The sequence below is a fragment of the Podarcis vaucheri genome, assembly GCF_965113315.1.
Source record: "Podarcis vaucheri genome assembly, chromosome: 11".
Taxonomy (NCBI): Eukaryota; Metazoa; Chordata; class Lepidosauria; order Squamata; family Lacertidae; genus Podarcis; species Podarcis vaucheri.
Window position 1 is genome coordinate 44,184,283 of NC_138749.1, and position 17,223 is coordinate 44,201,505.

General features: G+C 40.0%; 1 protein-coding gene across 3 annotated transcripts in view; it reads left to right on the forward strand.

Moving 5' to 3' along the window:
- APC (APC regulator of WNT signaling pathway) overlaps positions 1 to 17,223 on the forward strand; it is a 62,368-nt gene that overhangs the window by 23,488 nt on the left and 21,657 nt on the right. For all 3 annotated transcript variants that reach the window (XM_082191532.1, XM_082191533.1, XM_082191534.1), the window contains 6 exons: positions 2,578 to 2,662; positions 3,984 to 4,185; positions 7,109 to 7,217; positions 9,099 to 9,212; positions 9,734 to 9,817; positions 15,908 to 16,012. In XM_082191532.1, coding sequence (XP_082047658.1) covers positions 2,578 to 2,662; positions 3,984 to 4,185; positions 7,109 to 7,217; positions 9,099 to 9,212; positions 9,734 to 9,817; positions 15,908 to 16,012 — 699 coding nt within the window. The remainder of the gene's footprint in view (positions 1 to 2,577; positions 2,663 to 3,983; positions 4,186 to 7,108; positions 7,218 to 9,098; positions 9,213 to 9,733; positions 9,818 to 15,907; positions 16,013 to 17,223) is intronic.

A 17,223-nucleotide genomic window follows, 5' to 3' on the forward strand; every position in this document is an offset into this window, starting at 1 on the left:
TTTAAGGCTATCATGTTTTGGCTCAAGCTTCACAGAGCTGGGAAATTATGCTTTCTCCTTATGCTTTAGGAGACATGTTTTGGTTACTTAACAATTTACATTCATTGCACCCACGTTTTCCTAGTTTTTCATGCTTAATGATTTCTTCCCATCCATCTTTTTGTGTGTCTATAAAAGGCCAGTGTACTTTTTCTTTGTGTGCAAGAATAATGATTATGCTTTTAGAACTTTTAATATAATTCTCAAAACAATATTTTGGATTCTAGTATGCATGAATTAGTTTTCTGCTTTCCTTTCAAAAGCAGAAAATATACCACATTTCTGCTTTATATATTGCACTGTGAAAGCATTCAGATACATCAGTTGGGCACTTTCTGAAAAATAACCATACAAAACAGGAATAACCATTGTGGATAAGACAGTTTTTTTGCTTTGTTTAAGAACTTCATTTCTAATTCTAAACAGAACCATTCCATAGATGGGTGATCCTCCATGAAGGAAATAGAAATAAGTTTTGAATCCTGTGAACTTTTTGCCCTGTAGCCATGCTTTTCAATTTGTTTTACTTATCGGTAGAGCTTCTATTATAAATAGAAAATCTTTCAAACATCTTATCTAGCAGTCTACCTGAATATAGGCCATTGAGCATTAAGGGCCTGAAAGCCTAATGGACTCTCTTAATCCATCATACGCTCGTCTTCTGTTTGTTATGTTCTTTTGTTCTTAATACTATTTTATTACCCATTCACTTTTAATATAGATATTGCAAATTGTACTGTTTGTGTATACAGGCACACAAATAGCCTTGTACCTGACATTGCTCAGGATTTCTAAGAAATCCAAAAATCTGTGAAGTTTTGAAAGGTTCAGTCTGCCATCTTGATTCAAAATGGCATCAAATTGTATCCAAACATAGATGGGGAAAAACGTTTTCCTTGATCTCGGGAACCATCATGCAAAAATTGGCTACCATATCTTAAGAGGTGACCAATTTGGGAGGAGGAGCCCTTGCTGAGGCGCTAACTGGTGACATAATTTAATGTTTCTCCTTGCCGCAGGACTTTAATTGCTTTGAGTGGTTGTTATATGCAAGCATATGATTAAAGCTACACAACTTCTGACTCATTAATGTACCCAAAAGTAAGCTTGTAAAATTAGATCTTAGGGAGGAAATTGAAGTTGGTTTTACTGAGGACTCTGAGGAGGCTTCCAATATAAAAATGGCGAAAGGAAGCAACCACTCTCAAAAAGGCACGAAAGGGACGGCTAATATGGAGGACGATCAATACCCACAGAGATAAAATCAGAAAAGTGTTCTTGTCTAACTGGGTAGTGGCTCTTGCCCTATTTGAGAGAAATGTGAAACCTTGTTTGTGCAAATAGCAAGCTTAACCACAACAAAAAATGAAGCTATGAATCCGGGTTTAAGTAATTAATCAGAAATACACTTGCTGCAAATGATGGCAGATGATTTGGTGTTAAGTTAGAGGAACTTTCAGACAGAGATAGATGGATGGGAAAATCAATTTTTGAGAACTTCCATAGAACAAGGAATCAGGTTCACAAACCAGTTTATAATATATTGGCTGCATACATTGAACCTTAATATCTCTGTGTCAGCGCCCAACTTTGAGTGAGTGCTGGGAGGCAGTAGCTGGGTGGGCGAGGTCCTGTGAGATACAATTGTAAAATCTGAACACAATCGAATCAAAGACTAGTTCCTTCAGTGTAGTCAGTTGTGGACCTACATTTGGGGGGCTTTTCTGAAGCTTGAACTGTTGTGGGGGCGCCTTCGCAACCAGGAACAAGGTCTGAGTAATCATGGCTATCTTCTTCAGTAGGGTGGTTCCACAACAGATCACTATGCTTTTGGAACATCTGTGCTACTAACTCTCAAACTTTGGGATTGTTGAACTATATACAAAAAATAATAATAATTAGTTGAGAGTCGTCCAATTCAAATTGGGTCTACTAGAGCCATTTTTTAAAGCAATGTGGACTATGTTGCTACTGGGGCCCTTCTGGGATTAGGAGCTTAAGTTTCATTAGTTTCATAGTAGATCCATCCCTGTGTGTAATGGCGCATCTGCCTTGTGGAATATGCTGCCCTTTGAAGTTAGACAGGCTCTGACCTTACAAAATTTCGCTAAATACTAAAAGCTCCCCTTTTCTACATGCTTTCCTCAATTAAAAGTTGACTCTCATGGAGTATCAGATTTCTTTTTGAAAACTTTTTTTTAATCTGTATTATGTATTACATTTTTATTGTACACTGATGTATTGCTAATGTTTACTGGTTTATAATTTTTTTCAAATAAAATAAAATTACAGTCAGTTTTGGGGTGAATCTCTTCTGTTTATAATCCGCGTGAGTAGTACTGAAATTTCAAGTCCTTTTTTGAATCCCTAATTGTAAAACTGTTTACTAAAAGTTTCAGCAAAAGCAACTAACCAGTTTTGTCCAAGGGTGAGGGAGAAAAGTTTAGTTTAGAAAAAACATTGCTGTTGGGAGTAGGAGATGTTGCAGAATAGTAACTTTTGGTATCTCACTGTGGTGTACTGCTTCTTATTTTCTAGGAGGTGCTGAAACAGCTGCAAGGAAGTATTGAAGATGAGGCAATGGCTTCATCTGGACAGATTGATTTACTGGAACGTCTTAAAGGTAAACTTGGAAAAACACAACCAGTTTTGCCAAACGAAAGTTGTCAGTGTAAATAATTGTTTATATTCGATCAGAGATTACCATATGGGTCTTTAAGTATTTTTTGCCACATAAACTTGTTAAACATTCATACCTAAAGGGGGTGTTACCTAACAATATGGGCTTTGCAGTTATGAAGCAGGCATGCCAGCGGCATTGCAATATCTCCTTTCTCTTGCAACTTTAATTTTTTAAAAATAGTTTGTTATAAGGATACAGTGGTACCCCGCAAGAGGAACGCCTCGCAAGACGGAAAACCCGCTAGACGAAAGGGTTTTCCGTTTTGGAGGCGCTTCGCAAAACGAATTTCCCTATGGGCTTGCTTCGCAAGACGACAGCCCATAGGGAAATCTCAGGGACAGCGGGGAAGCGCAGCGCGTCTTCCCCACTGTCCTCGGACCTCCTCCCGCCGCCGGCTTCGGAACGAAGCTCCGATGCCAGGCAGGGGAGGGGGAACGCCCCCTCCCGCCGCGCGGCATCGGAACGAAGCTCCGATGCCGGGCGGGGGAGGGGGAACGCCCCCTCCCGCCGCGCGGCATCGGAACGAAGCTCCGATGCCGGGGGGGGCGCCTCCTCCCGCCGCGCGGCATTGGAACGAAGCTCCGATGCCAGGCGGGGGGGGGACACCTTCTCCCGCCGCCCGGCATCGGATGGCTTTCCTGAAGACTTGGGGTGGGAGGAGGGTTTTCCTTCCCACTGCCAACATTCAGAATGCTGTTCTGAATGTTGGCGGTGGGGAGGAAAAACCCTCCTCCCACGCAAGCCCCGGGAACAGAGGGAAAGCGCTGCGCGCCTTCCCCTCTGTTCCCGTACCTGTCCTGAAGGCTTGCGGTGCGGAGAAAAGCCCTTCTCCGCACCGCCAGCCTGGCAAGCGGTTTCCCTAGGAACGCATTAATTGATTTTCAATGCATTCCTATGGGAAACCGTGCTTCGCAAGACGAAAAACTCGCAAGAAGAAAAAACTTGCGGAACGAATTAATTTCGTCTTGCGAGGCACCACTGTAAAGTTACACCTTGATTAAAATTTCATAGGGCTGCAAGGCTTCTGATGAAGTTGTTTTGGGTAGAGGGGGAATCTAACTCATAGACTACCATTTGATTATCCTGTTCGTTGATTAATAATAATCTCTGCCAATTCTGACAATAACATTTTGACTTTAGAATTTATTAGGGCATTTGTTACCTGTTCCATCTATTAAGAGGAGAAAAGGTCATTTGAAAAATGAAGATGTAAATGGCTTTTACATATGTTAGATATCCGGCACTTTTTATTTCCATTCAGAATTGAACTTGGACAGCAATAACTTCCCTGGAGTGAAGTTAAGGCCAAAGATATCCATGCGTTCGTACGGAAGCCGGGAAGGGTCAGTTTCTAGTCGATCAGGAGAGTGCAGCCCTGTTCCCATGGGATCATTTCCTCGAAGAGGTTTTATGAATGGAAGCAGGGAGAGCACTGGTTATTTAGAAGAACTGGAGAAAGAGAGGTAATGTTTTTTATCATATTATGTGTTTTATGAAAAATACTTCAATTTTAAAAGTCCCCCTCTCTTCTTTGGGTAGGGGACAAGACAAAATATTTCAAGTCCTGTGTCTTGCCTGGTATTCTGATAATTCTTAAGAAATCATAATTCCATTTCTACAAGTCTGGGAATGCATGTTGAAACAAAATCTTCACTAGTGCTTTGCAGAACACAATCTGCTGCTCTGCTCATAGATCTATTGAACAAAAGCTACCCATGCCAACCCATGTGCTTGATGGGAAGGATATTCTGAAAGCACAGCAGCTCCATCTTTCTCTCCATCTTTCTCTTCATGGAGAGGTGACTTATCTAGGCACTCGCCTCTTCCTTCCAATAATCTGTTTAGCTGGAAATCTAGACTCAGAGTTGCTCCCCATAGACCATAAGATATTAATACATACAGTTCATTAGCTTATATGAGAGAATTTCAGAATATGCATATGTTTTAGTTGTTAATGACGTGTTTCATTCTTAATTGCGGTTATCAAGGGCTTGGATCCAGGGGTGAGCATGCATGACTGAAATCTCTCTCATAGTCACACGTGCTGACACATTATCATATAGCATTATGGATGGTCCTCCATTCCTCAAGGGTGGCTTTTCAGATATGCAGGGGTCAGCAGAGAGAGAGGACAAGGGGAATCAGACATTGTTTAACCATGAAAGTACCTTCTGCTCACGCACAGAAATCTTTGGACAAAATGACAAAATGGGCAATGGACTTGGGATACAATATAGAATATGATAAGTGGTTGAAATTATGGAGCAGTGGAATGAAATTCACGGCATGCGTCACGCTTAGAGAAAATTTTGAAAAAATGATGTATAGGTGGTATATCACACCGGCAAAACTAGGGAAAATGTACAAAACAGGAAATAAGGCTTGCTGGAAGTGTAAAATCAAAGAAGGCATTTTCTACCATATGTGGTGGACCTGCGAAGAAATGAAGAAGTTCTGGGAACTTATCTATAATGAGTTTAAAAAAATATTTAAATACACCTTCCCTAAAAGACCAGAAGCCTCCTTACTAGGAATAATTGGGGATGAAATTAAAAAAGAAGATAAGACACTATTCCAATATGCAACAGTAGCGGCTAGAATATTAATAGCACAAAATTGGAAAAACCCAAACACCCCAACTATCAGAGATTGGCAAACAAAATTATTTGAATATGTTGAACTAGCAAAAATGACGCAAAAAATTAGAAACCAAAAAAATACAAAGTTTATTAGTGACTGGAATAAATTTATGGTATACATTGAAGGAAGCTATAGAAACTTAAAAACTACAGCAGGTTTGATATAAATCTTACGATGCGCAAACCATTAACAATTAAAGCTGCAGAAAAAAGAAAGAAGTTTTATTAAGAAGCCCGAAATCGGGAGGGAAGGTCAATAGGTATGTAGAGGAAAGATTTAAAGATTTAAAGATAAAAAGATTTAAGGAAGAAGACAAAGAATTGTAATGGAAACTGATGGGTTTTTTGTGTTATGTATGGATATTTCTTTTGAAATTGTTGATTTGTTTTTCCTTTTGGTTATTTAAGTGAAATTCAATAAAAATAATTTTTTTAAAAAAGAAATCTTTGGATGCAAGCTAGGAATTATGGCATATTCTGTATTCTGTATTTATACTTTGTTGGCTATGGGTTATAGGAGTAGACAAAATACTTAGTATCAGTGTCTGTGTGGCTTTACAGTATAATGTAGTGTGTAAGAAAAGAACAAACATCATTTCAAGAAACAACCTATATAATAATTATAAAGTTTGTAACATTTTATATTCTGCCCCTCCACCAAAGATTTTGAGCACGGATGGAGTATTTCCATTTTATTCGCACAACCCGGTGAAAGAGGTTAGGGTAATAATAGCTTGCTAGGGTCAGCCAGTCGCTGTGAGGATTTTAATCTAGGTTCATTTCATGCAAAGCTAACACTCTCATATGGCACATTGATTCTAAATTATAAACTTGATTTTGTCTTTCTTGAACAGTTGAAGCATAGATATTTGGCAACTGAAGTTATTCATTGCTGTTGATCTTGTTGCATTAATAGCTATTTCTATGATGATTTATAATTAGATACTACAATATATAATACAAGCTACAACTCAAGGCCCTTGCCCAGCTGCGTCCTCTGACAGAGGCTCTGAGAGTGGCATCAAGGGGCAAAGGCCTCCTCGGTTGTGGCCCCCTGTCAATGGAATGCTCATCTAAATTATGCTTGTCTGACTCCAAAATTGATTTATTTTTTGTGCCAGGTTAAGCCGTTCCTCTTCTTCAAGGCATTTCATGGAATGTGTTCCAACTGTGTCAAGGCTTTATGCTAGTGTTATTCTGAGTTTCTTTTTTGTTTGTGTTCAGAAAAAAAAAATAGGAAATGCCTTCTAGATAGATATTTGCACAAGTGTAAAGGAAGTCAGAAGTCATGGAATCATAATGGAAAGCAATTTGTGTTGTTTTTTCCCTTAATTTTTTTCTTCCACAAATTTGAGTACGGTCTTTTTTCCCCCAGTTGCAGTCCTTTAAAAAAAATTGTCAATTAACTTTATTTGGTTATTCCATTTAAAATGTGTACTTTAGTTGAACTGGCTCAGCAGGAGGCAGTTTGACTCAGAAGATTTGTGTCAAACCCTGAGCATTTCATTTCTTGTTAGATACAATACAGCAGAGATGATTTATGACTAAAAGCTATGGCACTCCCGGCTATCGTATGTCCTACATAAAATGACAATGTTCTCCAACCCATTTCACCATTGTACACACAGAAGTCGCATTTCTTTCAACTTGATGTTGAAGAGGCACTTTTTCTACACCTGTTACCTTTTCAGCAATTGGACAACTTCTGGCAGAATTTAATGACTAACATTTGCTTCTTCATTTATAGGTCTCTCTTGCTAGCTGAGCTTGAAAAGGAGGAAAAAGAAAAAGACTGGTATTATGCTCAGCTTCAGAATCTGACGAAGAGGATAGATAGTCTTCCTCTTACCGAAAACGTAAGTGGTAATTGTAGTGACATATTCAGCCCAATACAATCAATATAAATTCAGTTCCCAACACTGCAAAAGTGGAAGCAGCTCACACAATGAATCCTTACCACAGTCTCCCCTGCAGCTCCTGAGAAATCTTTTGCAGAGGTGGGGTGGGGTCCCACCAAACATTGTGGGCTGTGACATATGGGGCTGCAGTGAGAAGACAGAATTGCCCCAATTCAAATGGAAGCATCTTTGCACTCCACGGGTGCAAAATTATTCTACCCGTTTTTAGGCAATTCAGCCCTCCAGCTGCAGCAGCACACCCATGATTTTTGATTGACTCTCTGGGGAATGCTTTTCAGAGAGCACAGGAGGCTGTAAAGTGGGGTGGGGAAATATCACTTTTGTGAGCTCCATTTTTTATTTTGTAATCGATTTTTCTTAAAGTTTTCACAATACAATAAAATAATGTCTGGAACAGATAGAATTGAAAAGACAAGAAAGAGAGAAATGGGGGGGGGGGGGAGGAAGAAAAGAACACAGAGATAAGAAACACCAAGGATAAAGATGGGGAAAACTTCTGATTCTTTGTCTGCCGGTTACCTTAGAAAAAGTCTATTTAACGCACTCGGTCTATCTTCTCCACTTTGTTAAACCATATTTCTTTATTTTTAATAATAATTAGCTTTACATCCATTAGTTCCCATCACCATTCCTCTGTATTGGATAATAGTAATTTCTTCCATCCATGTCCATATTAGAATTTCTCCACTGTGGTCACATATTGGACCATTTTGCTTGTGCAACACTGGTGTTTTAACAATTAACTCCTGTGCAAAAGGCCACACATACTTACAGAGAATGGAGTAAAAGTGAGAACTTATACAACCATACCAATACCAGCTTCCATTTGCTTTTAGACTAATATCAGCATAGAAGGGGGAAATATCAAGCTATCTGGTCCCTCTTCCCCCTTGTCTTCCACGTAGGAGTCTAGTCTAGAACTTTTTTCCAGCCTTATGCAGTGTATCATTAGCTTATTTGGCAGTCTTCATGTTAGCATTAATAAAATTGCTTCTCGGAATGATTTACAATGGAACTTGATGCCAAACTGCAAAAATAATTAGTGTGCATTATAGACGTAGTTATGCTTTGTTGGGAGATTAGCCAGTTGTATGTGGATGAGCAGTCACCACTATAGGGGTTCAGAGTTACGTGTTTTCTCTAAATCTGTATGCTTCATCTATATCCTAGAATTGTGACATGGTACTTGATTTATTGAGATCTGCCTTTTAAAAAGTTGCTAGCCTTCATGGCAGGAGCTAAAATGTGAAAATGTGAAAGACCGAATTTGGGTGCAAGGTCTCAAGGCATCCTTGTTTTTCGTTTAAATTTGTAACTAAATATATCTCAAGTATTCAGTATTAAAACAATCAAAGGATGGGGCTCTATGGACTGTATAGTTTCTTATACTTCCCACATTCCACAACCTAAAGACAGGTGAGGCTAAAAAGAAACTGTGTGACTGGGAAGAGAATTCCTTACCTGACTAGTATTCTTCGGTATCTATCCTTCCAACATCCCAAGAAGTTTCAAAAAGGAAAGTAGAGGAATAATGGGACCTTCAAGCTTGCAGATACTGGGATGGTATCTTACTACGTTAGGGAAGGGAGTTAAGAAGTCAGGAAAATGCATGCAAATATTTTAATTGCCTTTTACATCTTTATAGATTTTCTTTTTTTAACGGCCTCATTCTGCCAATGTTGCAGTCTTTGTTATATTGGGCAAGAGACATTAATGAGGTGGTGTTCTAAATTATAGACATAGGATCTTCATTTTTAAATTAATTGTTATTATATGAATGGTTTATCAGCAGCATAACTGAATGTGTTTTGGTTCTAGTTCTCCTTGCAGACAGATATGACTAGAAGACAATTGGAGTATGAAGCAAGGCAGATCAGGGCTGCTATGGAAGAACAGCTAGGCACTTGCCAAGACATGGAGAAGAGAGCACAGGTAATTATATAACAAGGTTTTACAAAATTTGAAAGCTTTCCTAAAACTATAGTGCATAAATTTCTGACTGCCTCTCCAAATAATATTTCTTTCTGTAGCAGGGGTAAAGAACCTATGTTCACTCATGGGGAACTTTTGGGGGGCTGCATGCCGTGGAGGGGTGCAGAACCAAAAGCCGGGGGGGGGTGCACTTTCTCCTTCATCCTTGAACATGCATCCATACATTTTCACTTGCAATGCACACACTTTATTTTCTCTTCCCTCCTTAGGCCTGCTTCCCCATGGAGGCTTTTGAAACACTCCCATTTGGTACTAGTGGGAGCTTTTAAGAAACCTAATTGCTTCATAAAGGTGGGGGATCAGCCTTCACGGGAAGGGGAGAATTAACCCTTTTCTGTCTAGCATAGATCCTTTACAAACAGGCACCTTTTGATAGTAACGGAGGCTTTTTAAAAGTTTGATTGCTGTGGATGGGTAGGCAACAAGGTTATAAACCTGTATCTGAACTTCATTTTCCCAAGGTGAGAGTTGCTAGAATTCAACAAATTGAAAAGGATATTTTACGTATAAGACAACTCTTGCAGTCCCAAGCTGCTGAAGCAGAGGTTAGTATTTATTTTCTGCCCTTTATTTATGTACTGTACATGCATGTTTGAAACAAATAAGTCGACCTGACTGAACAAGGAGCACCTTCTGTATAAATAACCAATAACTCTTTGTGGTTACTCACCTGTGGCTGAGCAATTTTGTGTTGCTTTTAGTCAAGACAGCAGTTTCCTTGTTTAAAGAACTCGTATCCTGCGTTTCATCTTCGAGCGTGACGTGTTCAAGGTAGCTCATATGATCCATCACTGAAACAGATCAATAAGAGATACATTACAGTTTTCTCTTGCTTTAAAGCTACATGGCATCAGTCATAAGAGAGAAACTCAAAGTAGCCACTGCTCACCAATCCTAGACTGGCCATGAGATCAAATAAATTGTGCTGTTGGTGTTTTTATCTTCATTTTTTAATGAACCCATTCGGCCTCTGAGAGAGAAAATGCTCAGAGTGCAGGTACAGATATGTACAGCATTTTTAATCTCTATCACCTATGGTCTTTTTAATTATTGTGAGAGTTTGGAACCCTTTGCTAGCTATTGTATTCCATGTCTGAAGTTTTATAGCTTTTGTAGTGAGGTCCTGCCAAAATATGTACAGGAAGTTGCATTCAGTTGCAGGGCAGGTAGAGACACAAGTGCCATTGCCCAATTGGGACTCCCAAAGTGCACTTGTTGGCAGCTCTTTGGGACAGCCTACTCCTTCCCAGGGACGCAGGTGGCGCTGTGGGTTAAACCACAGAGCCTAGGACTTGCCAATCAGAAGGTCGGTGGTTCGAATCCCCGCAACGGGGTGAGCTCCCGTTGCTCAGTCCCTGCTCCTGCCAACCTAGCAGTTCGAAAGCACATCAAATTGCAAGTAGATAAATAGGTGCTGCTATGGCGGGAAGGTAAACGGCGTTTCCGTGCACTGCTCTGGTTCGCCAGAAGCGGCCTAGTCATGCTGGCCACATGACCCGGAAGCTGTACGCCAGCTCCCTCGGCCAATAAAGCAAGATGAGCCCCACAACCCCAAGTCGGTCACAATTGGACCTAATGGTCAGGGGTCGCTTTACCTTTACTCCTTCCCAAGTTGGGACGCGGGTGAAGCTGTGGTCTAAACCACAGAGCCTAGGACTTGCTGATCAGAAGGTTGGTGGTTCGAATCCCCGTAACGGGGTGAGCTCCCGTTGCTCAGTCCCTGCTCCTGCCAACCTAGCAGTTCGAAAGCACATCAAAATGCAAGTAGATAAATAGGTACCACTATGGCGGGAAGGTAAACGGCATTTCCGTGCACTGCTCTGGTTCGCCAGAAATGGCTTAGTCATGCTGGCCACATGACCCAGAAGCTGTCTGCGGACAAACGCCGGCTCCCTCAGCCTGTAGAGCGAGATGAGTATGCAACCCCAGAGTCCTCCGTGGCTGGACTTAACGGTCAGGGGTCCTTTTACCTTTACTCCTTCCCAAAGTGGACCAGGTGATGAGCTGATAGGCAGTGACTCCAAGCCTGCTGGATTGACTGTGCAACAGAGTTCCCAGTGAGCAGCTGTTCTCCGCAGAAAGCAGGCTTGAAATCACTGCCTGTCAGCTGATTGACAGTAAAGTCAAGCCTCACTTGGCTTGGATTTACTTTTATAGTGCAGTACAAAGGAAAAATTGGTCACTTGATATCAGGTGATTGGCAGGTGGGTGGGGCTCCGCCCATCTGTTATAATGGCCTGCCAGGAAGAAACCCAGGATCTGGCTGGCAGGTTGTATCCAGTTCCCCACTCCTTGTCTACATTACCTGATAATTGTTCTGCAAGGTTTCTGACAGACACAATTCCCACCTTATCTGGCAATATCAGGGAGCCGATATGAGTTTGGTTTTGGTTTTTGCATGAAAGCATATGCTCTACCGCTGAAATACAGCCCGTCCCAGTCTCTAAGCTATGATTAGAAGATCTGGAGTACTACATGTGTTAATTTCTCTTTCCTTCTTATCTCATGTCCAAATTTCCTCCTTTCACCACTTCTCCTTCCATTTCAGGCTCCAATACTTTTTCTTTTAGACATCTGTCCAATACTGGACTGATTTCGAAGACTTGGCTGTTTTAAATTCACTGTTCCCTTAGCTTTTATTTTAGTGATGTTATACTCATGATTGATTATTGTTTGCTGGTTTTTGATCTTCTTTGTTGTAAATTTCTATTAGATCTGTACAGTTTTTTTGGTATGGCAGCGTTCCTGTAGGAGGTTTTCTTCAGCTGCTTTGAATATAAGTGCTTTAAATAAATTACGGCACTAACCATGATTAATTTCAAATCAGAGTTTGCAAATTTTTAGCAGAAGATTGAAACTAATTATGTTGGCTTCATGCCTGTCAGACATACTGCATCCTGGTTAGCTGGAAAAAGGGAGAGGGGTGAGATGCTGGGTTCAGTAAAACAACACTTTATAAAGATGGTTACATTTTGCTGAAAAATAAACTTATAGATGACTAAATAATGGAATTCAGTGATTTGAATATTTGTTAAGATAGTTGCTAGAGAGCCAACTTGGCTTGGAAAACACTAAGAGAATTAAGATTCCCTGAGAATTAGAGCTCCCTGACCACACATCCCAAGATACAACAACATGATTTGTGTGATTAACTGGGCTGGAAAATTATTTCTTGTTTCTTGCTACCAGCCTTAATTTTTAGGTGTCGATTGTGCATGGATATGTATGAATACCTTTTTCTGTGTCTTTAGTAGCAGATTCTTATTCTGCTGTGACTCCCCTCCTCCCTTCTTTAAGCTGGTAAGATGGTCTTTGTCAAACTGTGTTTCTCAAATTCCATTAACCAAAAACTTTTAAAAGGGGTATGTGGGTCTCCCTCAACACAGAAATGCACAATATATTTTCTATTTTTGACCCACTGTCCCCTCCCCCAGCAATTAAGCTTGAAAAATGACTTTAATGCAGCTGATAGGTATTTTTATATAAATATTATCTCTTGCTTTTTCTTTATTATTTGGTTAATTAGCATATTTTGTATGTTTGATTACCCCCCACCCCCCTGCCAATACAAAGTTTCCCTCCCAACTCCCTTTTGCATTTTCATGTTTATTTTTTTTAATCGTGTTCAGCTTAGTTCTGCTGCTTGCTATTTTCAGTAGATTCTTTCTTAACGTTTGAAGGCATGCTTGCTTGACAGATGTCTTGGTGGGGGAGGGGAGCAGGAGAAAGCTGAGAAGGCTTATTCTGAAATGTAATTGATTAATTTATATAAATGTGTTTCTATCACTGTGTAATGTCATATGCAGTATAAGTGTAGCTCACATTTAATAAAAACATAAGAGCCTAAGAAGAGCCATTCTGGATCAGACAAAAGGCCCACCCTGTTCTGACAGCTGCCAACTAGATTCCTGTAGGAAGCCTGTAAGCAGGATCTGAGTGCAAAAGCACTCTTCCTACTCCTGATTCCCAGCAACTGGCAATAATCCAGGGATGCCAACAGGATTTCCTGGACCTGGCCTGCTGTATGTGGATTAGGGCACATACAGCACTCCCCCTCACTGTCTCACAATCCAGTGGCAAGAACTGCTGCATATGTACATATATTTACATAGCCTAGCCTAGCCTGTTTCACAGGGCTGTTACAAATATAAAATATTTGGGAGGGGAGGGAAATGTACAAGCTGCTGGATAAAAAAGCAAGATGCAAATATATGTCAAACAGCACATAGTTAAACTGTGCAAAACACTCACATAGGAGGCAGTGAGGGCCACCAATCTGCCTGGCTTTCAAAGGGAATGAAACAAATTCATGGAGGATAAGGCTATGCTCTGGCTCCACAGTTGCCTGAATAGAGTTTGCTGTGTTCCCATAGGACGGGGAGGGTTTCATTGCACTTGCAGGCATTTCATAGAAAAGGGATTGGCCACTGTGAGAAGAGGATGCTGGGCTAGATGGTCATTGTCCAGCAGGGCTTTTCTTAAATTCTTCGGTAGTGTTATTCAAAGATAATTTAAAGGAAGCCAGAAAAGAATCTTCCTTGCTTTAACTGCAATGTTTCATAGGCCTGATGTTTACAAGATGGGTGGGGTCTAAATAATATATTATTATTATTATTACTACTACTACTACTACTACTACTACTACTACTACTACTACTACTACCCAAATGGGAAAATCTTTTTTGCCAACCCTTATATATGATAACCGGCCAAAAATACTTTTAAGTATGTGGATATCTGAACTACCAACCCTCATCCTGGCCTATGTTGCAGGGCTGTTGTGAATATAAAAAAGGGAAGGGGAAGACAGTGATCACAGCCTTGAGCTCCTGGGAAGAAAGCCAAGATACATATACAGTCAACTTGCATCTTGTGCATATTTAACTTTTGCAATTTTAGCTTTACATACTCCATAGTCGGCCTGCTGAAATTGCACAAGCAATTGGGAAGCTTTTAATCTTTGATGTATTACAGTATTTTAATATTTTTTTGGAAGCCACCCAGAGTGGCTGGGGAAGCCCATCCAGATGGTCGGGGTATACATATATTATTATTATTATTATCATCATCATCATCATCATCATCATCATCATCAACATCATCTCTTTCCACACTGGGTTTTCTTGGCGCAGAAAGAGCTTTTAAGTTCTCAGACTTGCTTACCGAGCTCTGGGAAGCTCTTGCACAGGCTCTGGGAGTCTCTCACAAAATCTTAGCAGTGGTGCTGCCTGTCGAGTACTGAAGAATTAGAACTGCCTACGCATTTTGTGCTCTGACTTCCTTCAGAATTGTCCAGTTGACTTTGTTTTAAAGCACTTGTATCCCCCTGTTGGTCTTGCTGCCCCCGTAGCAGAAGGAGAACATATCAGTGACTACTAGCCACAATGGCCGGCTTTATCCTTCATGAATTCATCTAATCCTCCACTAAAACCATCCAAGTTGGTAGCCATCACTACATCATGTGGAAGTGAATTTCATAATTTAACTATGTACTCTGTGAATAAGTACTTAGTCTCTTCTAAATCTTTCAACATTTAGCTTCAGTGGAGGTCCCTGAGTTCAGACTTTTATCATGGATGGAGGGAGAGAAAAAGATTGAACATACTGGATTATTACTGTAGATTATTTTGTGTCCCAGTTTATTCTCTAATAGCCCCATGTTCAATTTAATTATTGCCATTAGCTTCAGCCATAGAACCGCACAGTCTAATACAACACTGAACTTCTTGAAATGCACATGGCCATACAATGTTTGTAGGCGGTAGGGATCTAACCCTTTTTTATAGTGGGGCCAGTGATTCCTTTAAAACTATTCTATAGGGGTTTTTTTCTTAAGGAATGTATAAATGAAGCTTCAGACAGTAAAAAACTGAATAAAGGTGTATCTCCTGTTCTGTAGGCAGTTCTTTGTGCATTTGAGTCACTTTTAAAAATAAAATTTCACAACCTTTAACTTTCATTACCTTTAAGATGGTATGAAAAAAAATCTGGGTTTTATTTTCTATATATTGGTTTGCCTTTTTAATGGGAAACAGCACTGTTACGTTGCCCAATTTTATTCATTGAGTTGCAGAACGATTAGTCTGGGGACAAACCACTTGTCTAAATTTCTTTCACGTTAAGATGGATGCTCCGACATGTGTCATGCTATAACTAAATTGTGGAAAGCTTCCAAATAGTACAAAACGGGCGTACTGTGTGTATTTTGGGCTATCCACCCAGAAGGTGTTTCTATTTGATTGCGAAGCGTAAGTAATATTTTAACTGTTCCAGTCATAGCCTCCAGTAAGTGCATAGATCATGTGACATTGCAGAGGAGACAGTTGTTTGCTCCAATTCTGTTACATTTCTGATAGTGATGTGAGCACAGCTGGTGGAGGATGGTGTTTTGTATCTCACAGCAAATCCTTTGTCTTCTAGAGCTATAATCCTCAGAGGACATGCTTCACTTTCATCCTGCAATTTTGCCAAGGCGGTCGCTCTCGGCTGCTAATTATTGAGGCTAGAGGTTATGAAAAATAAAGCATAGTTCAGTGGTTCGTGAAGCTACAGCATTGACGTGTTCACAGTTTTAAGCTTAAAGTGGAAGCGTACTCCATTTCTGTGCGTAATGTCGCAAACTCTTACATTGACAGAGAGCACCTCCAAGCAAGCACGATGCAGGCGCGCATGAAGCTGAGAGGCAAAATGAAGGTCAAGGAGCAGCAGAAATCAGCGTGGCAACTGCTGGCAGTAGTCAGGTAAAGTCAACATTTTATTTATAAGTAATGCTTCAACATATGGTGCTTGGGGAGGTGGGATATGGTGATTCTGCTATGGCAGTATAATTGTGCATGAATGGATTCCTTCAGGTGCACTAAATCAGAGAAGGCTTTGTGCTGGAGGAGATGAGTGCTCTTTAATCTGCTACAAAGGAATGTACCATATAGATAGAATTTAAATGTTCTACACTGTAAGCAAGTACAAATCTTGGTCAGATTGCTATTATGTGTAAATTTAAGGGAAAGGAGCCTTGCATGGCTATCAAATTCATGTTGATATAGCCAAGTTTTCAAGTTAAAATGTGATTAATACAGGGAATTTTCTTTGATACTATTTTAAAATGGCTGCTAATTCTGCATTATTTTTATGGCTTCAAAGTAGAAGCTTATGATTATAAATTTGGGGGGGGTTGTGGAAGGCAGTGTTATAAACCACTAGAATAATAAGTTATCATCAGTCAAATTGTTCATTTATATTGGAAGCAGATATATTTTTCATTATTTCCTGCTGTTCCTTTGCTATGTATATAGTAATACAATTGTTGTCCGGTTGTGTTTTCATCATGTGGAACATTTTAAACATTCATTTAGACTGACATACAGTTTAAACCCGATTTGTTCAGATTTAAAACCAATTAAAAAAATGTTCTTGTAAATAAGCTACAGCATACCTTGTATGGGACCTTAATGTGGATGAACTCAGGAGGTGATGAGAAAAGTGTCTTCTAGCCAGAGAGCTTGGTATGAATAACCCTGGTGTTTTAGAACAATTCTGACTTTCCCTCATAAAAAATTGTGCTCATAGTATTAATCTTATTTCCCCACCTCCACTAGCTTTATGGATATGAGTCATTCAATCCATCTTGCTATGAGACATCTGGGGGATTACCTCCTTTTTATGCAAGGCCAGGGGGAAAAGGCTTAATGGATTGGGCACCAGTATTTCATTTCTGGAGCTCAGGTCAACCTACCTTGTGGCAGAGGATATTATTACTAGAAGGCAAAAAATAAATAAAAATAAATACCCTGGTCAAGCCCAGACATTTTTTTGATAGTCAAATGAATATTATACTTGATGATTTGGCTACCATAGTATTTTTCAGAAGGCGACACTTCTTTCTGCATGACTGCACTGTTCTGCATGCGCTCTGCTGCATTTAGGGAGAGCAAATGAAACTCGCTGAAATGTG